The sequence below is a fragment of the Netta rufina genome, assembly GCF_964035555.1.
Source record: "Netta rufina genome assembly, chromosome: 3".
NCBI lineage: Eukaryota > Metazoa > Chordata > Aves > Anseriformes > Anatidae > Netta > Netta rufina.
The window spans coordinates 118226531-118252922 of record NC_140125.1 but is presented as its reverse complement, the minus strand read 5'-3'; the positions used below and the strand labels follow the sequence as shown (position 1 = coordinate 118252922).

Sequence of the window (26392 nt, the reverse complement as noted above, 5' to 3'; positions counted from 1 at the left end):
CCTATGGATTTTCTTTTTGATGACAATGGTGCAAAAAATGAGCAGAAATCCTCCTGGTAGACCAGAGGAGCAGTCCTTTGGTGCTGCATGGAGAGAAGAATTTAGACACCACTCACTGCCTAATGAAAATGCTGCTGGTGTTTCATTTTCTAGTCAAATGCACACTAATTCTTAACATTAATATTTTTGGGCTACTTCTTATGATACCATCCACACAGGATCCTCAGCACCTCCAGGAATCTCCCTTTTGCACAGACTTTAGGAGCACGGAGGACATTGCATTCACCATGCCAAATTTCAGCACCAATGTGTACATGTCTATTTGACTGACTCACTGTAGGAGTTGCAACATGAGGATGTATGCAACGGGGATCAAAGCAAACAAGGGCAGCCAGGCTGCTAATAGATAATAATTGACCAGGTTCCCAGACCTCAGCACGTCAGTGTCCTTGAACCTTACGTGCACAGGTGGCTTCCAGCCTCTTCTGCCCGCCTCAGATCTGTGCCTTTTCGATGATGCTAGGAAGTCTCTCACCCATCGGGATTCTCTATTTTCTCTTTGCTATGCTTTTCTTCCTCTAGAAAGTTTAAGGAATTTCTCTAACAGAGGACCATTCCCAGGGTCTTTGCTCTGAGTTTTACAGAATTATAAAATCATAGAATGGTTTGGGCTGACAGGGACCTTAAACCCTACCTTGTTTCAGCCCCCTGCCATGGGCACGATGACTGCCCCCAGCCCAGGCTGCCCCCAGCCCCATCCAGCCTGGCCTTGGGCACTGCCAGGGATGGGGATGAGGAATATGCACCCATCTATCCACGTGAAGTGGCATAAAATACTCTACTGATAAGTTATATGTGGGAGTATTTTGCTCAAGAGCAAAGTGTATCGAGCAGAGTGTTTATACTAACATGGATGAAGCTACACCAGACCTCATGTCCTCATTCTCATCATTCCCTTAGCAAGATGGTCCCAAAAGGCACCTCACGGGATGGGAAGTTAATAAATGGACATGGCAGTGGTCATAATGATACATGGATTTGCAGGCTGGTCGGTGTGAGCTACTCCTTCCCCTATCTATGTGTTATATGCCTACGTGTGAAGGGATGTAGATCCCTGTAAAGGCATCCAGGTAGAGATGCAGAGTGAAAATCTCTTAGCACCCTGCACCTGAGGTCACCTACACTGCCAGAAAGATGGCTGTAAATTTTATTGACAATAACGTCCTATGAGGAAAACTGTAAAAGTAGAATAATCAGCTACAAATGTAGGGAAAACTTAGCGTGTTGGTTGAAATTGCCCTATGTGCACATAGCGATGGTGATGAGAGGAACACAGGATCTCAGTCTTGTTCAGTCCAGTTCTTTTATCATTTTTTCTAAGTCTTGGAAGCTTCAAAGGTCAAAAAGAACAAAGCATTATCAAAATGCATTAATTTACTTCACTTTTGACCAATGGACTATGAAGCACTACAAATGTAAATCATTCTGCATGTACTGTAAGGATTTGTGTTGTAATTAGGAATGTAAGGAGAATACTGAAGTGTGTGTTAGCATAAGCTTGGTGTTAGTGGGATGCAAATATATGCTTTTCTAAATAATCACATGCCTGTGTGGTTTTAAATACATACTCATAGTTAAATTGGCAAAATCAAGGCTTATCATTGCCCAAATACAGGTACCTCTTTATCAATAACCTCTCCCAAAAGCACAATGGTTCTTAGACCCTAAAAAACCCCCATCCCAACATTTTACTAGTCATTAGCTTCTAAGCTGTGCTTGAGAGGAAACATTGATGAAAAAAGCAACCAACACTGTCTACAGTGCTTGTTATGAACTACATTTAGCTGGAGGTAGTTTGTCATCCAAGGAAGGAAGAAGAGGAGAAAAATACCTGCCTTGCAGAAGGGGGGAAAATCTACTCAGTCACTCTGTGCGAGCCTTTATCAGGACAAGATGATGTTTGCAAGGGCTGTTCCCACCCAACAATTCCGATTTTACTTGCAATGATGTCTCTGAAAAGCTGTGCTGCCAGGGCAAAATTCAACAAAATTGGATTGAACCTAAATATCCATCCATACCTTATGGATTTACAAACCTAAACCTATATGTAAATGGAGCAAAATAGAGAGAGCAGCCTTCTGAGATACTGCTCCCTTAATGAGCATCCAGAGATCTCCATCTGAGGATGCACCAAGTCCTTTTCACTTAACTGCTGGAGCAGAGGTGAAGGAACTTCTGCTGGGTTAATCTGACCATTTTGCTGATCTCAAAGGCAAAACTAAATGTCTTTAGAGTATTGCATTTCTTCCCTGTCTCTCATTAGCTACCAATATTTTCATCAAATTCTTCATGTCCTACTTGCATTGCATTATTCCTTTGTAAGATTTTAAGTGAAGTCCCTTTGAACTATTTGCCTAGGCTGATTCCTCTGGGGTAGGCACCTCCTGGAGTTCCCAGCTCCTGTTGGGAAGTTAAAGTTCAACAGAGATCTCTGTGGGGCTCCTTCCTGGCCCTGACTGCCTCAGGGCATAGCTCTGCTCTCACAGCATCGTGTCCCAGCCCCAGGTCCCTGCTGCACAAATGGTTCTGCTCTTCGGGCGTTTTATACAGGTTTGGCCTGGTTTTAAGCAACCAGCTTGCACCTGTCTTTGTTTTTGCTAGGTGCCAAAAGTGGAGGAATTTTCCTCCTGAATGACATTCGCAGGCTGTGCCTGTGCTGGCGAGGCTTAAAATGGTGCTCGCTTTCCTGGAGTGCTGCTTTCCTTCTGAAAGAAATAAGGATTTTCGGCTAGATCCATGAATACTCTAGCAATTTGCACCCCTGAGATTTTAAGCATTTGACTCTAATAGATTTAGCTTGTTCCACAGGTGAAAAATGGTGCAGCCCTGAAAGCAAGAGGAGCGTGTTCAAATGCTGCACGTGGCAGCAGAGTTGTCACCACCTTCCCCACTGCCACGTTCTGATTTTGTCTGCGGAGAACTTGACTCACCCCTAATATGAACCCCCATCCCTAACATAAACCTCACAACGCTGTCAGCCCCTCCAAATGCAAGACAGACGGGGGAAAACCCACATTTCAACAGGTCTTCCCCATTAAAAATAAATAAATAAAAATAAAAGGGGGGGTGGGATTTTGCTGGTTTCTTCGTGTTTATGGTGCAGGCCAGGTGTCTGCCTCTCAGCTGTTATCACAGGGTGTCCTTCACCCACTGACAGCTTGCTGGAAGAGAAAAGACAGGAGTGGCAAAGCTCAGACCCCTGCTCTCCTCTCCAGTAGAAACGTGGAAAGCTGGAGGGTTGCTGGCCAAAAAGGGCTAATATCCAAGGCAGTGGTATGCAAAAAGAACATTCTGGGGTGTTTGGCAGTTCCTGGTGATTAGATTTGATGGGCAAAAGCAAAATCAGTGTTTATTTTATTGCTATTTTCTGCGTTAGTAGGTAACTCACCTTGCTGCTACCTTCTTAGCTTGCTAGTTAGCACGTAGGTTAAACGTAGGCATCAGTAATGTATTCAACATGCTGATCCTTCTTAGAACAAACGTGCCATTAACTTCCACTTAAATCTAATAAATGAAGCAATAAGGAAGCAAACCGCTGAAGCAGAATGCCAGAAGTAGGAACTGAAGGAACGCCTGGGCGTTGATGGGGATTAATCTATTCATGCATGGCAGTGTATGGACAAGGGGTAGGGGCTGTGGCTGCAAAGCTGCTGCAGTAGTTTGGCATCTACAAGCCCAGGATTTCATGAAGAAGCTTCAGTGCTTTGATCCCCTAAATGATGTTTCTCAAAAAATTCACAGCCCCTGGGATCAGGCTCTGAAGTGAAGCCCAAGATCTTTCACGTCTGAGCTTTCTGTCTGCCCGTTTCACCAAAACTCAGCATTTTAAAAGTCAGTGTCAGATCTGCACCTCTCATACGGCAAACTCAGCTTTGCCAGGGCTAAAGATAGACCCTGAAAGGCCCTCCAGGAACTCAGAATCAGTCACTGGCTCCATCTGCTGCTACCTTTTCTCTTTGAATCTGGAAATCACCTTCCCTTCAGTCCAAGGAGAGCCAGCCCATCTGTATCAGCCATGAAGCTCTTATGAATCCAGCCCATTCTCCCAACATTTTGGGGCAATTAGAGGGGAAACAAAAAAGGACATCAAAATCTGGTAAAAATGCAAGGCACTCAAGGTGGGATATGAGTGGGAACTAGAGGAGGTAGACCTTTGTGTCAGCTCTCTGCAGACACCTTGGAACTTGTATAAAAGCAAAACCACATCAAAACTCAAATATTTCCCTGTGCTTTCTTCCAGTTACAGGCTTGGGGAGACAAAATGCTCCGTGACTAGCCAGCAAATGACAGACCCAGAGCCAGTGCTGGGGCTGGGCTCTGGCAGTGCCTGGCTCCCAAGACACTGCACGACCCATCCCCGTGCCCTTGGTGCAAACAGGTCTGCAAAAGCCGAGCAAATTGGTGCAGCCTGGTGGGGCTTGGTTGGTGGTCCCATTACACAACTGGCCGACACAGGCAGTGGAAATTCACTGCTGCAGGTTGCGACATTTTTGCTGCACATTTCGCTGCAGCCTGCGATAAGGGGGATAGCCAAACTGCTTGCCAGGAGGCTGGGCAAAGTTACTGATTGACGAAGGGCTCAGCCATCAACATTTCACAGCCTTTTCACGGGCCCTATAAATACCGGCTGCATTCCCTCGCCTCTTCCTCAGACAAACTTCATCCCTTGTCGGTCTTTGAGGAGCTTCGCACGGGCACGCAATCCACAGCTGAGCCATGAGGATCCTTTACCTGCTCTTTGCTGTTCTCTTCCTCCTCTTCCAGGCTGCTCCAGGTGAGATGCAAGCTAAATCCCACCAAGAATGAAAGGGGATGCAAGCAGAAAAGTGTGCGTAGAAGAAAAAGCAACGATGGGCAAAATGTGATGCTGTTGGGCTGGTACCCAGCATCCCAAGAACATCTGTGCTCATCAGAGCTCTCCTCCTTAAAATGAATGATTTATTGCGTATTTATCCTTAACGTTTTAAACAAAAACCTGAGATCTTAACATCCTCCTCTTCTCACAGGTTCTGCTGATGCACCTTTTGCGGACACGGCGGCGTGCAGGAGCCAGGGGAATTTCTGCCGCGCCGGGGCATGCCCACCCACATTCGCTGCCTCGGGATCGTGCCACGGGGGGCTGCTGAAATGCTGTTCCAAGTACGTGCTGCAGGGCTGAGGGGTGTCGGGGGGCATTTTCCTCCTGCCATTTCTCCTCCTGTTTCCTTGAGCAGGATGCGAGTTTCTGTGGGTCTTGCAGGGCAGTTGTTTGAAAGAAATTGGGAGTTAGGGGCTTAAGCCACATATATGTGTGTTTAAGGAGATAATTAATTTTAATGGAAAATATTTATGAGGATAAAAGTGCAGGAGAGCCAATATTTCCCATAACTCAGTATTTTTTACTTTATTTTTATTCATTCTTTTATTTTGAATTTTAATGGGAAAAAAAATAACTTTTTAAAGGAGCTTATTAGGAAAATATCTCACAGTACTTTCACTTATCAGAGGGAAAAATGTGTCCTCCATCCCTCTGTTCTTTTCATTTCCAAAATGACCTAGAAATTCAATTTGAAATACAAAAAACATCTCTCCTTCCTCCCATAATTGTGCACCTCTTAGGTGAAGATCAGTGAATTTGCGGGTAGGTGGAGAAAAATTGCATGGATATTTCACTTCTTACTTTGGAGACCAGGTTCTAATAATGTCTGGAGCTTCCCTGATTTAAATCCTTTTAAATATGCATTTGGGGAGTGCAGTTTAGCTTAGGATAAAACATACTCCTTGGGCATTTTAGTTCTTACAGCAGTTTTGTTTAATTCATTGCCATGTGATGATCATTGTCCACTGCAGCAATTATCCCACAGACTGAATTCGGTGGCAAATTAGGAAAGGTTCCCGTGTCTTTTGAGAAAACAAACAGTTAGGGACTCAGATCCTTATTTTTCTGAGATTTCCAGGGTTCCTTATTCTGTTATTTACAGACTTGTCAGGGTTTAAATGTTCCCAGCAACTGAGGAGAGTGCGATGAGATGGCTCCAGGGAACAGCTTCATAGCATTTGCCCAGCAGATGGAGGTCCTCGGTTGTTAGGTTAGCACAAGCTTGCTCAGATGACAGGCTCAGTGGTTTCAAGGAACCCAAGTCACACCAATATTAGGATGTGTTCACTGCCGTGACATCAGTGATAAGGAAGGAATTCACTTAGGAATTTGGGAGAATAAATGGTGGAGATGCAACCAACTAGTAGTTGGTTTTACAAAGGAATGACTTGATTCCTCTTGTCTCCATGAAAGCTTGTTCCCTTTAGGAAACATTTTCTACTGATATCAAACAGACTTGTAAGAGCAGATGGGGGATTTCCAACCCCGAATATCTGTAAGAACATCTGTTAGGCCTGCTCCAAGGAGAATTGGGGCTGGGAAAGGAACAAGACCTTCTGAGTTTGGTTTCAGCTGTAATTTTTCTGCAGAAATTCTCTTTCTGGGAAGAACATCCCATCTGTGATATCAATGGATGCTAATGTTCAGGATTAAATATCTTAATATTAATTAATGTCTTTAATATCTATTAAAGATCTATCATGCTGTTAGATTTACAGTTGGGTTGATTCACTACAGTGGCCAACAGGATATTCTGATATACAACATCATTATTTTTTTTCTAGCTGAGGGTTGAACCTACTTGAAAACAAATATTTGAAATACAGGTTTGACTCAGTAGACTAAATTGTGGTGTTTAATGGCATTTGAGATGCCCTGGAGTATTTAAAGCACATTTATAGGTCTGGCTGATATAGCACATGACCGAACCCACCCAGTACATTTATTCTGAAAGGTAATTGTAATTAGCAACTTTAGAGTCTTTTAGAGATTATGCTTCGATTCCACTTCAGCAAAACAACAAGAGCCTTTGTACCCTTACAGGATTTTGGCAGAGTAAGAAGAGAGGGCTGGGTCAGCACCCTCGTACCAGCAACGTCTCCACTGCCTTGAGGAGGTGATTTTGATGGATTCCTCCTCCGTCTAAACCTGCAAATGAGCATTCCAAGAAGCTTCCAGAGGGCACGTCCTGTTAGCACACTGCTTCTGGAGATCCAGGTGTTTCTTTGCTGAAGTCACTCCCTTTTTTTTGCTTTTAATTAATACACAAGCCACTTTGGCACCTTGGCCACCTATTCCAGCCTACCTCACAGGGATGTTTGGTTGTTCAATCTGTTCAGGTTCCTGCAGCTCTTGGAGCATGTGAAGCAAAAAATATATTATTATTTTATTCACACACAAAAATAAATGTCTTCTTAAACCAATAACTATGATCTCTTATTGTTGCTAGCAGCAACTTTTTTTGTTTGTTTTGTTTTGTTTTGTTTTGTTTTTCTTTTAATCAAGGCTTGTAGAGTCTAGCAATGTCTTTAAACAGATCAGCCTATGAACTTTCACATATTCTGAAGTGGATTGGAGAAGGTGAGAGCTAAAACAGAAGTCAGCTTTGATAATGGGACCAAAGTTGTTGGGAGGACAAGACTGAAAGCTGAGTGTGAAGAACTGTACAGGCATCTCTTGATAGTGGGTGGATGACAAAATGACAATCAAGAAGGTCTTACACTGTTGCAAACATGAAATATGACTGCACAAACACAGTGATGGGGTCTGAACTATCTCTACACAGAAATGAGGTTTTGGATGATATATAAATTATTTTCAAAAACATCAGACCTGTATTCATTAGTGGTCATAAAAGAAAATTAAAGGATATTAAAGGAAAATTAAGAAGAGTAATAGGAATAAAATCACCTATTATAATGATGCCATGTATAAACACATGGTGTACCAATGAATGACGATTTTCATGAAAATCAGGTTTCTCCATCTAATATAGTTTGCATTAGGTCTAGCCAGACCTCACTGCAGCCTTTCAGTACTTACAGGGGACTTGTAAAAAAGATGGAGAATAGTGTTTACACAGACTGATAGTGGTAGGATATGGGGGAATGGCTTCAAAATAAAAGAGGGGAGGTTTAGATCAGACATTGGGAAGAAATCCTGCCTTGGGCTTTAAGATCCCTGCCAGCCCAAACCATTTTGTGATTATATCCTGTAGGAAACATGATTAAACACAATAAAAAAGTGATTAAGCACCCTGTCAGTCAGAAAAGCAAATCTCTGACAGATACTATGGCAGGAAAGATTCCTTCTTCTAAAAAAGACTCTTCTGGAAGAAGAAATGTGGCTTGGAGAATGTTACAAGGGGAGAGTTGTCCCATGCCTTTTCCCACACAGGAAGAAGGAGGTATAAAATGTAGGAGAGACTTTAAAGAAATACTCACAAGGAGCTCTGTCCCCCCGACACACACATACACACAAAAAGAGAATCACTGCAAAAGGCTTTGTGTATGCAAAACACACATTTTTTGCATACACTTTTTTTTTTGCATATACTTTTTTTTTTTTTAGCACAGTCCCCAGCAGCAATTCCCATACATAATTCAAGGATATGTCAGACTATCCCCAGTAGATATTTTGGATATGGTTTCTCTGTGTTTTGGAAAATGCAGATTTAACCACAAGATCTACAGTGCTAGAGTACAAACCCTAGGTTTTTTTTTTTCATTGCATCCTCCTACAGTTACAGACTCACAATAAACTTCTTTTCTCCCCCCACGTCTAGTCATGGAAGCAAGAAGTCAATTATTCTGGAGTCAATTTCTTATGTCCTTAAAGGAGGATGGGGCAAGACAAGGCTGATTTCACCCAGGCGCGTTAGAAAAAAATAAAATAAATAGGATTTTCCAGGCACTGGAGCCTACTTTTAGGCAATTTACTTGATCTCTGAATCTGGGTCATTAGTTAGCTAAAGAGATTGTTCTTTACCCACAGCTGTAGCCTTTTTTGGGGGGTTGAGGTGGGTTGATGGTGGGTGGGTGGGTGGGTAGGGGAGGATATAATCACTTTAAAAAGAACCCCAATCAGAAACACAAAGGAAATGCAGAAATCAGAAGAGGTCAAATTAACACGGAGGCTGTGTGGCTGTGTATTTCCTTCCTCTTGTCTTAACTTCCCCATCAAACAATCCTGTCTTGTTAGCCTGAAGAGGACAGGACGTCCAACTTTTCCCCATTACTTTGCAAAGATATTGTACGAGACTTCTTATTCAGGAAAATAAACAAATAATTGAAATAAAAACAACCTCTTGATTTCCCCAGCTCTGGATCTGTCACATGAGGTTAGACCCCTTCTGAATTAACATCAGCAACAGGACTGTGCTCTGTCAGTGCTAAATGACACCACAGGGCTACATATTCCACCTATTTCTATGGTTTATCAAACAGAAAAAGCTTAAGAACATAGCAGTATCCCATGTTTGAATTCACCTCAAGTACTTTTTCTGGTTGGAATAACCTTACAGAATATCCAAACAATCTTCAGACAACTTTTTTTTTTTTTTTTTTCCCCAGAACAGACTCATCTCTATTTTTAGATAAGATGGTATAAAGAAATTACAAAGTCTTCTCAGCTGCTACACAGGACCTCAGAAAACCTTTTGTTTGACCACCTGAATGAAGGACTGGTTTTCAAAATAATGATTGTCATAGGGACTTCCCCAAAATCTGCTGATGAGTGACTTCTCCCACTCACAGCTCTCTTCCATGGTCGGAGATGCTCCCGTGGCTGATCTTGGGCAGGCACTTGGGGCAGTGGCCTGGATACCCCCACTGAGACCTGGTTTCATGCATGAGCAGCCTCTACCGAGTGCTCCATGAAGGGGAACGAACACCCTGTACCTTCTGCCCACGGCCACCTCCTCTGTGCCTGCCTGTGTCCGTGCCTCCTGCTGACATTTCTTCCTTGCCCCTTGCTTTGGGATGGGGAAACTCAGCTTGCTGACTGCTTTTTATTTACTCCTAGGCTGCAAAGGATTTTGTCTAAACTGATTTTGCCCTTCTGCTCTGGTAGATTAGTTGCCCATCAGTTGTGATTAAAAGCAGAGGCTATTTCAGGTCTGGAGACATTTGCACTCCCTTGTCCTACCGCTCAGAAAACAGACTAAAAGTGGAAATTTCCCAAGATAAAAATAAAAACCAATAAAAACCTACCAAGTTCCTGAAGGAATGGAGAGTCAAAAGCATGAAGTTACTTTTTCTGGGTGATGATTTTGCCTTTTTTCACAAGGGCAGGTCCTGTGCATACTCCCCTGCCTGCTCCTTCACTACCAGGTCAAATATTAACCCTAATGCACACCTTGGGAACGACAGCTTCCCATCAGTAGCAGCCCCACTGCCTTCCCTTTGTGCTGGGGGCTGCTTGCCAGCAGCTTCCCCTGGTGCCAAGGAGAAGGAAGAAGCAAGGCACCTCACCCAAAATCCCTTTCCCTGTCCCAAGCCACTTTTTGGGGGTCTGTTATGGCCCTGGTGCACCTACCTCCCAGTGGAGGAGCCAGTGGTGAGGAAGATGGAGCTGTTCCCCCTTTCCTTCCCTCTCCTGATGTGTTTTTTTTTGGGGTCCAAAAAGCATTGAATAGCGTCTAACATGCCGACCCAACCAGGGTTTGCTCAGCAGTCTCACTCCCCCAAAACCAACACCCCTGGAAAAGGTAGGAGAAAATTTATTCAAGGAGAACACAAGCACATTTTCCTTCTCCATTAAGCCTCGTGTTTTTGCAACATGATGGCAAGCACCTTCACCCTTGGGGTCTTGTTTTTTGCATGCCGTGTTCTATGAACACGGACTGCCCCTTTCTTTTCCTCTGTCTGATGCTCTGCTATCAGAGATGAAGCTGTGTGTGTGTGTGAAACTTTAAGCAGGTGCACAGAGTATTTTGTTTTGTGGGGCTGCATTCATACCCTAGCTCACAGAGCAGATATCAGAGGGCTGGTCAGTGCTTGCTTAAAAAAAAACTATTTCAAGACATAGCGTGTGAGTGTTTTAACATAAAAGACCAACTCGGAGGAAAACAGTGGAGAAATAACAGAGGATTCCTTCCTGATTTCCTTCCTGAATCAAAAAAAAAAAAAAAAAAAAAAAAAAAAGGAGGCAATGCAGAGGGGTAGGGGCATAATTTCACCTTATGTACCTCTCATCTCCATGGATGGGACTGTGAAGAACCAGCTGTGAAGGCTGCAGCCTATTTAGGAACCTGTGCCTCTGCCTCAGCCACAGCTCTGGGCAGTGTGTGCAGACATACGTGCCCTTTCCATAGACCACCACTGCCCACCCCAATTCTCAGAGCTCCCTGGCAGAGGTCTGGAACTCTGTTTTCTCATCGTGTTTCCCAAAAACATCACTACGGCAACATATTGGGTCAATCCACCACGGTATGTCCAGGGGATGTGAAGGGAAGGAAATGTAGGCTTGATACCCCCAAGCATCTTCTTGATGCTTTGCCCAGTACATGAGACAGGAAGATTTGAGACTCCCTTTCCTTCCCTTGGACCTCACGGGGTCATGGCAGTGCTGTCAGTCCTACCTGTCCCACCAGCATTACATAATTTCCCAGTCTCTTGGGCAGGAACAACAGCTCGTGAAGCAATGAAGGGAATTTGTCCACTTTGCCACTTGCCTCTTTGTTTTTCTCCTCAACCTCCTCATCTGCCTTCCACTGTAAAGAAGAGTTTTGCTTGTTTCTAAAATCCTACTCCTGACATAGCAAACCAATGTGTTTTTTTCACAAGCTGAAGCACCCACTTCATGCCTGACGGCCAATTTCTGGCAGCTGGTTTGCCCAGTCCATGCCCTCTGTGCTCAGACATAGTTGAATTCCCTCTGTTTATTCCCCATTGTTTCAGCTTGCTGCTCGCACAGAAGCAGTAAAAAATTAAGCACCCTCCTTACTTGATTTCATTAATGATTCTTGGCTTATGCTGTTTGAAAAAAAAACCCACATGTGCAGTTCTCATATGCCTCAGGAGTGGCAATTCTGGGAGACAAGCACAAATATTAAGAGTGCTGTTCAAAGCTCTGGTGAAACTTCCTCTAGTCCATCCTATAGATGATTGGTCCACCACGTGCATGAGAAAAAAGGAAAAGAAAAGAAAAGAAAAGAAAAGAAAAGAAAAGAAAAGAAAAGAAAAGAAAAGAAAAGAAAAGAAAAGAAAAGAAAAGAAAAGAAAAGAAAAGAAAAGAAAAGAAAAGAAAAGAAAAGAAAAGAAAAGAAAAGAAAAGAAAAGAAAAGAAAAGAAAAGAAAAGGAAAAAAGGAAAGGAAAAAAGGAAAGGAAAGGAAAGGAAAGGAAAGGAAAGGAAAGGAAAGGAAAGGAAAGGAAAGGAAAGGAAAGGAAAGGAAAGGAAAGGAAAGGAAAGGAAAGGAAAGGAAAGGAAAGGAAAGGAAAGGAAAGGAAAGGAAAGGAAAGGAAAGGAAAGAAAAGAAAAGAAAAGAAAAGAAAAGAAAAGAAAAGAAAAGAAAAGAAAAGAAAAGAAAAGAAAAGAAAAGAAAAGAAAAGAAAAGAAAAGAAAAGAAAAGAAAAGAAAAGAAAAGAAAAGGAAAGAAAATGAGATTTATTTATTTTCAGATATAGAAAAATGTTACAAAGTGATAAGAGATGTGAAGACATCACACACAATTAGACACAAGCAGACCTGATATGCTGAATCTTAAGACAGGGAGATGTGATTCTGTTTATAACCACATCAGGAAGGTGACTAGCCGCAAGGGAAAATGTTATTAAAATGAAGTCATTTGGGGCAGAGAATGAGTAGGTCTGAGGTCTCCACAGAGGCATCGGAAGAAGGCTGAAACCATCAGTGGGGTTCAGGAATTCAATGCTGGTAGCAGCAGTGAGCACACAGCCTCACTGTTTTCAAGACACAGTTGGGTGCTGAAAGGGATTTGGGATGCAGTCTCCCATAATAAGGTGGCACAATGCACAGTGGTCTTCCTTCTAGTCCCGTCTAATGACTTCATCCTCCACGTTTCTTAAAAATTCATGGCAAAGGTCTGAATTATAAGATGCAGATAATAATTGAGCTTTGAACCACGCAAGGAGAAAATCTGGGAGGACAGAGGTATTACCGTGCTGCAGATTTTATGGGCAGCGAGGGGGAATGTCCACAATCCTTTCAATCCCAGTTCCTCCAGTTGCAGCCCTACAATTCCCATTCCAGTGAGGACAGAAGCTCTGACCCACTCCTCCATAAAAAGAGGAGGGTCCATTGCCTCCCAGTTCCGTGCAGCCTTGCTACGCTAGCAGTGTCTTGGGGCTGGGAAGAGGACAGTCTGTCACAACACCATGGCCAAGAGCCACAGGGCATCAGCAAATCTGCACGGTTTACAGTGTTGTGGGTCACGGAAACCCACCTCTCTCCTCCTCCAATCCTGTGTCCTGCCCGGGTGCAGCCCACCAGCTGGCACCAGGCAGGCAAGCACAGGGTGTTTTGGCTCCTCAGGTCAGCTAACATGGTTTGGTCATCGTTCAGGTCAGGCATCTTCGAATGTGTCGGGTTGCAACATCTTCATACATCACCAATCTCTATAGTGATAGGGCAATGAACTCTCTGTTCTACAGACAACCACTCCTCCACCCCCTAACTGTCTGCGCTGCTCAATCCCAGAGCCTTTATAAGTACAGGCAGTAACCATCTTCTGCCTCATTCATCAGCTTCCGTCCATCCTCAGGTATCTTCACACCTGCAAAGACTATCCCCAGCTGGCAATCATGAGAATCCTTTTCTTCCTTGTCGCTCTTCTCTTCTTCATCTTCCAGGCTGCTCCAGGTAAGAGACAAAAAAGCTCTGCTCTTGGGCTCTGAGTGGACTTGCAGAGTCCACTTCCCCAGTTGTAGCCCTAATCTTTAACTTATTGAGTCAAGGTCCTTGATAGTCTTGGTGGTCTCTCTCTAGCCCTATCCATCCCGTGTCCAGCTGTCTGATGGCATGATAGCAAAAAGATGTTCCTCTTGCGTATTCAGGCAGCTCTGTGGAGCTTAAGACCCAGCAATGTGTCTCACACTGTAATGTGAGAGTTTTCTCTTCTCACATTCACACCTGCACCTTCTCAGTGTGTGTTCTAGATTAGCAGCCCTGTACTTTTTGGAAAAAAAAAAGGAAGAAAAAAAAATTAGTTGAGACTGTGGGGCTTTGCCTGAACTCTACTGAAGATGTGCATTAAATGGGTTTGAAGCATACGCATCATTCCAGACTGTTATGGGGTCTTCAGAGAAATTTAATCTTTCCCCACTGTTTACAGTAGACTCAAATTTGTGCTTACTTTCCTAGACCAGCAAGTGCCAGTCTACTCAGTGAAGGGATGTAGAATTGCTTAGACCAAGAGCAGGCACTTGTAGGAGATCTGTTTAAAGAATATAAAAAGAACAGAAACTGAATTTCTGCCTGAACATCCAATCTGGAACAAGTAATGTTTAACCTGAAAACTCTCTGAACTCACACTTGGGGCTAGCACTTTATCTGGGATAAGCCCAGGCAGTTGACCAGATGAAGATGGAGCTGAAGAGTTTGGCATTACCTGGGCATTTGGTTCTTCAGTTCTGAACATATCGAGCATGGTAAAATCAGCATAACACCTAGCTAAAACCATACACAACACTAGTGACAATAGTCACTGGCTTTAGTTTATATTACATACAGAGCAGTATCAAAAAATCTAGTTGGGAATTCTAGTCCCACTGGTTTGGCTGTGATTAAGATTTACCTTTTATGACTTTTTTTTTGCCAACTGTTTTAGTCTTACCATATCTTACTTGGCAACACAGTGCACAGCTTTCCTGTGAGCATGCAGAAAGCTATTGAAAGCAGCAGATAATGATAATGAATCATAAATATGCTTTGCATTTGCTGAAAAAGTCTGAAAAGGTCAAATTAAGACATTTTAATTTGAATAACATCACATTTTGGGGGTAATATGAGATTCATTTCAAGGTTGGTTTTTTGTTTGTTTTGTTTTTGTTTTTATTTTCTTTCTGTGTTTCCTATGTTTTTTTCACATACTGTAGTATTCCTGTGTGTAACTGGAAAGACAAGCACATGTCTCCAGGAGAAATGCTAAGGAAGCTAGAAGTTATCTGTCATTGCTAATCAAGTAGACTGTCTCTCCAGACATTACAGCCCACTGTTCTAGCTAGTTTGCATTTTATATGGATGTAAAGACCTCAGTTACTCCAATCACAAACCTGCATGCCAAGCGCTATGTCATGATATCACATACTATGCCTGGTTAATTTGATGCTGCAACTCTCCTTATCCTGAGACTTGACAAATGAACATCAATTTTCCCTTGATTTTTTTTCAGCTTACAGCCAAGAAGCTGAAGACACCGTAGCATGCCGGCAAAACCGTGGCTCCTGCTCTTTTATTGCATGCTCTGGTCCTCTGGTTGACATTGGAACCTGCCGTGGTGGGAAGCTGAAATGCTGCAAATGGTAAGATGAATTCCTCCAGTGCAATGCTCATGCAAGTACAAATAGATTTACTGGGCTTTCATTCTCTTTGGCATGCAGGACACCTTCTCCTGCTTCTTATGTCCTCCAAAGAAGTTAAAAACAAACAAACAAACAAACAAAAAACAACTCTAATTGCTGGGCTTTTGGCTGATAACAGAAAAATGGAGCTTTGTGGAATTAAACAGAATATTTGCTGTTCAGGCAGCACATAGATCCGTGGAGCTGATACTGAATTAGCCTTTCTCAACCCTTAGGAAATTTAGTTTCAAAGGAATGTCCTGTCCTGCCTCCTTCATCTTTGAAGCCACTGGGCATTCTATATTATTCGGTCTCTGGTGCACCAAACGGCTTCATGTTTCAGAGATGAAATAAAACATAACCAAAGTGAATGTTACATTTCCTGTAGGTAGCTAGAGAAGCAGCAAAGAAAAATACCAGTCTGCTTTCTCCGAAAAAGCCACAGGGAGAATTTGGTGATGAGCAGGGAAGGAGCTGGAGTTTGCCAGAGCTGGCTGTCTTTGCAGCAAGAGGGCTGTTTTCTCCCTGAGTTTTTTGCTTTATTAGGTCAAAGGGCCAGGTATTAGATGAAATTAGACTGTAGGAGATCTTCCACCCTGTAGAAGTACAATATTTTTTCCTCTGCACCTTTAGAAAGCTTCTGCACCTATAGGAGCTGTGCCATATGGAACAATGCTGTAATAAGTCATGGTCCAACTCTGCAGTTGGTGGCATTTCATATCAAAGGAGCTTCTGGATATTATAAAACTGTCATTGCTGTAGTTTTTGCTTTGTTTAATTAAGTTTATTTTTAATTATTTGCCTTTATATTTAATTGAATTGGCTTTCTGTGAAACATCTTGTTGAAGGATACAACAGAAGTGAGAGGCCTTGTCACCCTTCTGAGGTCATGGAAGAAAGGGAGAGGATCAACCTCTCTTTATTCCTAACTTAGTTTTATTCTTAAGACATATGTCAGGCATTTTGGGTCAGCAGCAGCTGCAGCCAGCAAACTGTGGTGTGTGCTGAGTGGGAACATCCACACCCTCCATTTTATCTGGTTGTCCTTACGGCCCTTCTACTCAGCTCTGGGGAGGCAGCACCTGGAGTGCTGGGACCAGTCCTGGGCCCCCAGCACCAAGAGACCTGGGCCCAGTGGGGTACCCCCAGGGTGCTGCCGTGCTCAGAGCCCCCATGCTGTGAGGAGAGGCTGTGAGAGCTGGTGCTGCTGGGCCTGGAGCAGAGGAGGCTCCGGGGGAGCTCCCCCATGGCCGTCAGTACCCGCAGCGAGGTGCGGAGAGGCCGGAGCCGGGCTCTGCTCAGCGGTGCCCAGGGCCAGGCCCAGAGGCCCCGGGCCCAGCCTGGAGCCCCGGCGGCTCCCCCTGCCCCTCAGGCAGCACTGCTGGGCCCAGAGGTGCCCCGAGAGGGGACAGGGGCACCCAGGGGTGCACCCAGGCTCAGCCACACTGTGATTATGTGAGCACAGAGCAGAGTTCCAGATCCCAAGGATCTCCTGTTGTCTAACCACACATGTTACCAGATTTCTACACCAACCTGAGAGGGGAAATTATTATTTACTTGTTTGGACAGAGACAGGCAGAATAGCGAAGCACTTCATTTCTTTTTGCAGGACACCCAGTTCCTAAAACTGACACCTCACTGACCAGGCAGACAAGAGCTCTGGGAACCTGAGACATCTCCAGTCTTCTGACATCAATGGATCCCAGCCTTGGTGCAAACCCGAGGAGCCTTTCCCATGGGGTGAAGACTCCTGGGAGCACGAGAAGATCTGAGGAGGAGTTCTTGTAGCCATGATAGAGATTTGCAGCTTCAATTCTAATAAAAGCAAGACACTGTGAAACCACATTGCTGACATTTGCTCGTGTATGTCAGGGTGGTTTTTGTTGTTGCTATTGTCTATAAAAAAAAATCAACTTGTAAATGAAACTTATTTAACTAAATTAAGTTAATTCAAGTGCATGTGTCATTGAGTCCTGTTAAATCATCCTGCAGAATGTCTGGGTTGCAGCAGTCTGTGTGTGGCAACACATATATCAGTAAATCATAAACCAAGGTGGGGTTCAGAAGTTATCCAGTTCTCCATCACCTGCCAACCCAGCGAGAAGAGCTGGAAACAGCAATGCAGAGAAACCCTAGCATGGCAGAAGGCCAGCTTCTTTAGGTCTTAAAACTGCCTCGCCACATCTATCTGATTCTGCTCCTGTTACGTTTATTTGGTCTAGACAAGCATCACATTAGTGGGATCCTAAAAAGCCAAACTATTTACCACAGTGCTGTGCTGTCTGGATGCATGTCCGTCATCCTGAGCCTCACCACTTGCTGTTATGAGATATAGAAGTGTGCCTTGCTTCCCCTTCCCATCCCCAGCATCCTTGAACAGAGGGCAAAAGGATTTGAGATGAGGGAGGGCTAAAGGAATCCGTGCTTTCCATCCCATCAGCTGCTATGAGCTGGTTTTGGACTCCCATGTGCCCCGAACATGGACCTTTTGTTCCAGCATTTTACTAGCCTAATCACAGTGTGTTTGGGGAAATTATCCCTGACTGTTGCTAGTTAATCTGATAAGGAAGAGGCCATGCTCCTGTCTGTATATGGGTTTGGTTTCCTGGAGAACTTTACCCCATATCACACTAATCCTGGCCGAGATGGGAGCCAGATCTTCCAGCAAAAGCACAAACCAAGACAATTCCTTGCAGGTATAAGGACCAGATGCAAGTCTTCTGGAGCAAGTTTATTAAAATTTGTAGAGATATGTAGACCATGAAATTTGAAAATCTCAGCTGTGCATTCAGTCTCTCCCAGAGACTTTATCTTTCAGCGCCGATCCCATTATTGCTACTTTTAAATATAAAAGAAAAAACACAAGCATCTGTTCTGAAGACCAAGGTGAGAACCTGTTCTGTGTCCTCTCATGGGGACAGACTTCTGCATGCCGATAATCTGTGCTCTGGATGCAGTGCAGTTTTGTTAAGAAACTATTTTATTTTAGAAAAAAAAAAGAAGAGTCTTTTCTGGGTGGTCCAAGGATCACTTTCAGAGTCTTTTCAGGCTGTTCAGTTTGTTTGCTGAGGTGTTTGTTGTCATTCTTCTGTTGTTTGTGTTTTGGGGTTTGTGTGTGTTTGCTTGTGTGTGTGTGTGTGTGTGTGTGTGTGAAAACCATATTTTCAGCCCCAAATTCCAGATTTTCTAAAGGGATGATATCTCTCATTGCCAGAAGATCTGCTTAGCTGGTCTAAGATGCTGGAAAATACTAGTCATACTGCAAAAGAGAAAAGAAACTTTCAGATTATGTTATAAATAATAATAATTATAAAAAAAAAAAAAAAAAGGAACTGACAGCACCAAGCACTGAGAGCAAAAATGTTCCTGGATAACTCAGGAATTCTTAGCAGGATCTCTAAAGTCTTTCTGCTGCTAAATTATAATCACATTTTTAATAACGTAATAGAAAACCGTTCGATTTTACTTAATAATGAAATGCAAGGAAGCTTCTTTACGTGAAGCTTCTTTTGCATCTTGAAGTCTCTGATATGGAGATATGGGATTTCTCTATATAAATCTGCTGCTCCCTCTTTATTTTTAATGTCTCTGCCATTACTATTGAACAAAGTTTAAGTGAGTGTTCAAAACCACGAGTAGCTACAACATCTTGCAGCAGGAAGAAGCAGAAAATTAAGTATTAGAAACAGTAGAAGCAGAGTGTACATTTGCATTTTTTTCTGTTTTGTATTGGAATAAATATGCCAGACAACTTGGAAATTCTGGTAAGGAATTAGATTTTTTTTTCTCTAGCAAAGGGACAATTATAGACAACATGACTTTCAGATTTTTATTCTGAACATGAGCAAGTCCTGGTAGACTTTACTATATAAAACATGCAGGTTTCCTATGAACCTGATCCAAACATTCCAGGACTCCAGACAACATGCACATTCTATAGAAAAATATGTCCTCCAAAGCCAATATTGCATGTCACGAGGCATCTGGACCAGGTAATAGGAACTGCAGAGACGAGTTAATTTCCTGCTAATTATTTCTCTCTTCCAAAGAGTTTTGACTGTGAATTATCTTTCCTACAAGGCACTTGAGCTGCATTGTTATTGACCCTGTGTGTTATACAGGGAGCAAGCGAGGAAACCTTTAGGAAATCCTCTGAATGTCCCTGCTCCCTTGGGAGCTTTCACATCCAGACTGGATGTGTTAAAGTGAGTAATGAACCCATTCCCCCATGAAACACCCAGTCTTCATCAAATCCTCAACTCACCACAGTCCGACAGCAAGGGATCCCTTGCTGGCACCGTCCAAAGGCTCTTGTATTGGGTGGGGGGCAGTGGTCCGTGGAACAGGAACCCCCAGCCTGCTTGCATTGCACGGCGTTGTTAGGTGCTCGCATGAAACCTGTGAAAAGAAGCTGTCTTGATTTTCCTTCCCAAAGAAGACTAAGTACAAGTCAGGGCTGTATCATGACAATAATATTCCAGTCTGCCTGTGGTCTGGCCACGTTCACACCGTTAAATTCTCTTCATGTCCAAAAGAGGGTCAAAAATCACACATGGAGTGTTTGACTACTACAGAAGTATCCCAAGATTTAAACCCATTTTATTTCTATTTCTACTTTACCCTTTCCGTACTAACCAAATCCCCTCAGGGTTTCCTCTGCCTTTATGGATCTCTTACCTAAAGAGCTCTGGAGCACTAGGAGGAGCACAGCAAAGAAAAGGTAAATGATCTTCATGTCCGAATGCAGTGGCACAAGGTACAACAGCTACTAGGAAAAAGCACAGGAAAAGGTGCGTTGGCCATTACTTGACCCCAATATTATGTATGACATATAAGCCACAATTTGTAAATAAAAGTTGACATTTATGCAATTGAGTAAGTGTTCTAGAATCAATCTATTGAAATACCACTTTCTGAAGAAAGATATATTTTAAAGTTCATTTTAAAGTTTAAAGTTAAATATATTTTAAAGATATACTTTTAAAGTTCAGTTCATAAGATGAAGGAAATATATTTTACTCTCTTAAAAATTAAAAGAATAAAATGAATATAGTGATTTTCTCTCCATTGCATGCAAAGACAGACAACATCAATGCCTCCTACATTCGTATTTCATAGACCCTGAATGTTATAACTTACATAAGACATAAAATAAAATAAAATAAAATAAAATAAAATAAAATAAAATAAAATAAAATAAAATAAAATAAAATAAAATAAAATAAAATAAAATAAAAATCTTCCTAGTCTTATTAAGCAATTTTTTCTAGGTGTCTTTTATAACTTATATATAACATTGCCACATAAACAAAAGCATCAATACTTCTATTTACAGTTTTATTCTCTCTTTTTTTTTTTTTTTTTCCTTCTTTTTGAGCAACTGTTTTGGGTCTGGCTGGGACAGAATTAACTTTCTACATGAGAGCCTATATGGTATGGTGCTGCATGTTTGTGGCAAGATGATTAATGACAAAAGTGCCCGTTTTATTTAACTATCACAAATTTTGATTCAGGGATGTGTAGATAATGACTTAAACCATTCTAATTTCTCTGGATAATGAACACTCATAAACTTTAATTGTAGAAATAATAATAATTTTTGTAGCTTACAAAGCAGTAGCAAGTCCTTGAAAATATTTTAACAGAAAAAGCTGATATCTATCCCTTCTCTCCGTAACACCTCTATAACATACGCCAGCTGAAAGCCTCAAAGCATCTCCCCAGCATCAGTCCTTCCTGCAGGCTCTAATTAAATTTTGCAAATGATACAAACCACTATAATCATACAGAATCACCATTATTGACTACAATAATAATTCAAATGCATTGATCAAATACCAAGTATCATACTTTTCATTGTCCATAAGCTTATAATTAAGCTGCAGAAGCAGACACCTTGGAATGACAAATTTCATGTTAATAAGCAAAGGATATTTAAAAAAATATATATATGTATTTTTTCTCTTTATCAATTGTCTTCAGCTCATCCTAGAGGACTTGAGGCACGTCAGTAGGTAACACGTGGAGAGGGGGCACTCTGGCTGGTCTGTCCTACCTGGTTCTTCTTAGTGGGGTGCTCAGCTTCACAGGGTGATGCCTTGCCCCAAAACAACGGGGTTTATATATTCCTGCTGATGACAAAGCTGCCACAGACTGGCCAGCCAATGACTTGGGCTTCTCATGGCATTTCCCAGCAGCTGAAACATCACTTCCTAGAAGCCAACAAGCCAAATATGTTTAGGCCAAAGTGTTCCCCTGTGCTGCCAACACTGGGACAAAACCTTCAGCTCATGAATTCACAGAAGCACGCAGAATCGTGGAGTGGCTGAGGTTGGAGGCCATGTCCAGGATGGGCTATGTCCAGGTGGCTTTTGAAAATCTCCAAGGAGGGAGACTCCAAAACCTCCCTGGGTAACCTGTATCTGTTGTTATACTTGTTGGCAAATTTACTTTAAATTTCTTAAATATGGTGATTAAACTATCTGCTATTTTAACTCCTGTATATTGTTATTGACTTTAAATATCAGTTTGGTTACTCAGGATCATAAAAAGTATCAGTATTTAACCTATATCTTACTAATTAAGCCCAACCTGTACCTTAGTAATTAAATATACATAATCCAAGCATTAATATTGTATACCAGATATACCTTGACAGTTGTATTTCTAATTTACTTTTCTCTCTCTGTGATGCTTCAAGGGATATTGCAGCATTTAAATTGTGTTCTTCTTTCAATGACCACATGCAAGCACATATATATCAGAGAACCATAAAATTATAGAACCATAAAATCATAGCATTGTTATTATATTATATATATAAAGTCTGAGTATATTTATTTCATAATATATACGTATTCTAACAAATAAAGACTGTTTTTTCTAACCTGCTTTATATTTTATCTTAGCTAAATAACATACAAATAGAAAAAAAAAATCAGATATCCCAATCTATGATTTAGTCAATAACAGCCAGGATACTAAGTAATTCCTTGTTTAAAATTACACATATTCTTATAATGATGGTATTTCTTACCCTCTCATTTCTCTACAGTCCTCCTAGGACATTCACACTAATATGTATATATATGTGTGTGTGTGTGTGCTTTAAGCCAGCTGGTATTTAGAAGAAGAGTCCTTCCACATGGTCATGCTAACAAAGTTTTAGATATAAATGCTATATATACATAATATTCTTCTAAATCCCAGCTGGCTTAAAGCAGATCTTTGTATCACCAAAATGCCACAGACTCCCGTGCTCTGTGAACATTCAGGGATCGATTCGTTTGCTCACTCTTAGGCAAGTGCCACTTGGGATGTCCTTGTGTCCCTCCTGGCCAGCCAGGCTGCTCCACCAAGGCTTGGTCTTCTCTCTCCTGAACCTTGTCTGCGAGCCCCATCTCACGTAGAGAACTGCAAATTCCTCTGGGTGTTAGAGTGAAGGCCACTGAATTAAGCCCCTTGTGTCTATTTATCATTTCTATCCTGCTGTGGCTTACCTCTGATGTCGAGGAGTTCTCAGACAGCTTCAGGCCAAAAGGATCTCCCACCCTCTCTTTGCCATCCTCTTCTCCCCGTGTGCTCTGTGCAAATGACAGGAAGGGATAACAGACCTTTGGTACGATTGCCCAACGCTTGTCCTTACGGCATGTCCACAATTAGCAAGAATATCATGAAATCCAGCTGGGGAAATGTCCTGCTGCCTGTTCGGTGGCCTTGGCCGGCACCGTGGAAACCTGCCCAGACCTGACTTGGCCAAAAGCTGCCTGGAAATCACCTCTGCTGCCTGGTGTATTCTGCCACAGCACTGCATGAGCAGCACTAATATTTGTCTGTGCTTCAGGTTTTATTACAAGGCCAGGCTTCACCAAGATTTTACCCATGGAGATGGGGCCAAAACATAGATTAAATAACCTGAAGGTGGGCATCTGAGCTGCCTTTCCTTTTGGTCAACTCAAGCAACTCTAAATCTGATAGCTTTATAGCTGGCAAGGATCAGACCTCTTGCCTGGTGGGACACAGCACAGCACAGTCTGACTGCCAAGCTGACAGCTGCTGCATGCATCTGGGTCTTCCCACCATCCTTGAACTACAGAAACAAACTTCTCAAGGCATGGGCTATCAAGTCTGAAAGTTATCAAGCATGGCTTGATTTTTTTTAAGTTGCTGGCTCACGTACAATGATTGGTTTGTCATTTTTTTAGGGGTGGGAACTTCTAGAGCAGAGAGTAGGATAAGCAAGGGCACATCCAGAGGAGATGGGGTAGCATGAGGGACTGGGAAGGTTCCCAAAGAAACAAGGACCAGATAACCTGAGAAATAAATACGAGGCTGGCAGGCATGCTGGTTATCCTGCCAGAGTCTGGGCAACCTGAGAAAGATTAAGTGAACGTTTGTATCAGGAAGGACACTGAAACAGCTAAGAAGCATCAGTAGAAATGGAAATGTGATCCATTATGATGGTGTATGAAAGGTTGTGTGCATTTAAGTTAAAATTTCATATACTACTATGCAATAAACTGATAACTATACAACTAAGAAGCTGAAAAGAAAGTAGTGCTCATTCTTTTATTGACATGGACAAAAGACAACCAGGAAAGATGAAAAGGACAAAGTATTACGGAGGGAAACGATGGCCATGCTGCTGTTGCAAGCTAGACAATTAAGTTGCACGCTGAAGGCAGAACAAAGACCCTGCAGGACCTAGGCAGCAGTCATTGCGTGTTCCCAGGTATTTCACATAACCCTGTGGCTTAACGTCTCTTACAAAAAGTGAAATGCTCTAAGATGGATTGCACCAAGATCAGGGGATTTGTGGTCAAAGCAGTTCCAAAGCAGTGCCTCCTGTCTCATTGGAAGACACCGAAGTGCAGAACAAAGCCAGCTGGGAAAGGCTTGGTTCATTGGCCCGTGCCTGCTCTGGCAGCAACCCCAAATTTTATATAAAGAGGCATGTTTGGGTCTAGGGCATCTGCTGGAGAAGAGAGACAGAAGGCAGTGGTGAGTGATCCTGCACCTCCTCTGCTGGTACCTCCTCCTGTGCCTTGTCCTAGACAGGCACCATCACCTCCTTCCCCTTTTCCACTTATTTTGCTTTCATTCCTCTTCAATCTAATGAGTATTCAGCACTCATTAAGCCCTCCCATCTCATTAGTGCAGTGAGTGTGGCAATGTGTGTGTGTCCTGCAGGACCACGGGTGGCTTGCAGGGATTGCAGGAGGTACCTGTCTTTGCTGACCTCCAAAGGGAGTGGAGAGAGACCCAGAAACATCCACTGTAGGCATTGCCTCTTGAGCTACGTATCTTGCCCAATTTTCAGTCCCTTTTGGGCTGAGTTCAAGAGATAAATAAGTCCTTTTCTGACTTTCAGAAGGATGATGGTAGTAGATCCAGTCTCTGAACACTTTGTGAACTACAGCAGGGTTGGAAGTGAATAATTCATGGGTCTGTGATTGTTTCAGAGTAATCTGTCCTGTGCCGTACAGATCTGGAGTATCACTTCTCAGTGCAAGAAGACCAATACCTCTAACAAAGACAGAATACCAGGACAATTTAAGTTGAAAGGGACTGTGGGGACTTCTTGTCTGAATCCCTGCTCAAAGAAGATGTGGTTAGGTTGGGTTAGAGGGCCATTTAGGAAGGTTTTATATGTCTCCACGGATGCAGTTTCCACTGCATTCTTCATTCAACTTCACTGTATTTTATAAGCCTCTGAGTTTTGTCATGCATGGCATGTTTTAAGCACTCCCCCAGTCAGGAGGGAGCAGGCCATGTGGTGAATTTTGGTCTTGTGGTCTCTGTTCCTTGCAGATAAGGACTTCACAGCTCAGCAGCGGCCATGAGGATCCTTTACCAGCTCCTGGCTGTCCTCTTCATGGTGCTGCAAGGGGTGGCAGGTAAGCTGTGACCTTGGCAGGCTGGAGAGCTGGGCCTACAGGAGTGCCAAGAGGTCCACCAAGGAGAAGCCCAAAGTCCTGTCCCTTGAGGAGGAACAGGCCCAGCACCAGGACAAGCCAAGGGCACCCAGCCCAAAGTAGCTCTGCAGAAACGGACTTGGGGAGCCTCCTTGGAGAGCTCCCCGAGACCAAGGACATGGGGCTGGGCACCCTGCTGGGGAAGGGGGGAACCGGGGCACCCAAGGGTGCCCCCAGCCCCAGCCATGCTGCAATTCTGTAATTCTGAGATGTGAAGAGGAATTAGAGAGGAAAGTGCATCCACTTCTGCTCACCTGCGAGGTAAGCAACTATTCTTTTTTTTTGCCGTGCAGGTCAGCACTTCTTCCCTAGGCCAACCGACCCTTGTGTACTCCAAAATGGACTCTGCTTCCCAGGGATATGTCGGCGGCCATATTACTGGATTGGAACGTGCAGTAATGGAGGTTCCTGCTGTGTGAAGTACGTGAAAGTGCAAGGCATCCCCTCAGCAGTGACTGAGATCCTTCTGGTATTTTCTCCTGAGTGACATCTGAGAGGCACAGCTGCTGACACCATCTTCTCTCAGTTCTCTGACGCCAGCTTTGCTGGCACAGAGGGTCCTCGGGGGGCATTCACATTCCATGGCAGCTGATCTTGTGGTGCCGTGACATAAAGCAGATAGATCCTCCTAAAATAACATTGCAGAAAACCTCCTGGTGGGTAACCTGAGACTGTCTCTTTTTCTCCATGCAGGGGATGGAGGCACTGATGACCACCTGGATTCTCCCTGGAAATCCTTTCCGCATCTACCTAGTGGCCTCTCAATCACACTGACCCCATCACTCCTAGTGGCACCAGATCTTGCTCCCACAACTTTCCTTTGCACTGAAGCAAACAACAGCATCTGCGAAAACATAAATTTGGACCAGGCCTCACCACTGAAACCGTTTCTTTCCTCCCTTTAATAAAATTACTTCTGATGGCATTCATATGGTTGAACTTTGGCTGTGTTTGGTGGGAAAGGAGGGGATTTTTCCTA

At 43.1% G+C, this 26392-nt stretch overlaps 3 protein-coding genes across 3 annotated transcripts; all 3 read left to right on the top strand.

Moving 5' to 3' along the window:
• Window positions 1-4776: 4776 nt before the first annotated feature.
• On the top strand, window positions 4777-5218 carry LOC311208075 (gallinacin-10-like; the record flags this gene model as incomplete). Its single annotated transcript, XM_084284496.1, has 2 exons — window positions 4777-4834; window positions 5067-5218. 2 exons carry the CDS (start codon window positions 4777-4779, stop codon window positions 5216-5218), a joined length of 210 nt encoding a protein of 69 aa, XP_084140622.1.
• An 8463-nt stretch (window positions 5219-13681) lies between these two features.
• On the top strand, window positions 13682-15404 carry LOC311208486 (gallinacin-9; the record flags this gene model as incomplete). Its single annotated transcript, XM_084285252.1, has 2 exons — window positions 13682-13739; window positions 15271-15404. 2 exons carry the CDS (start codon window positions 13682-13684, stop codon window positions 15402-15404), a joined length of 192 nt encoding a protein of 63 aa, XP_084141378.1.
• A 9850-nt stretch (window positions 15405-25254) lies between these two features.
• Window positions 25255-26224, top strand: LOC311208361 (gallinacin-7-like). The gene is made up of 3 exons (XM_084285027.1): window positions 25255-25335; window positions 25707-25833; window positions 26107-26224. Exons 1-3 carry the CDS (start codon window positions 25278-25280, stop codon window positions 26120-26122), a joined length of 201 nt encoding a protein of 66 aa, XP_084141153.1. The 5' UTR covers window positions 25255-25277; the 3' UTR covers window positions 26123-26224.
• Window positions 26225-26392: the final 168 nt, after the last annotated feature.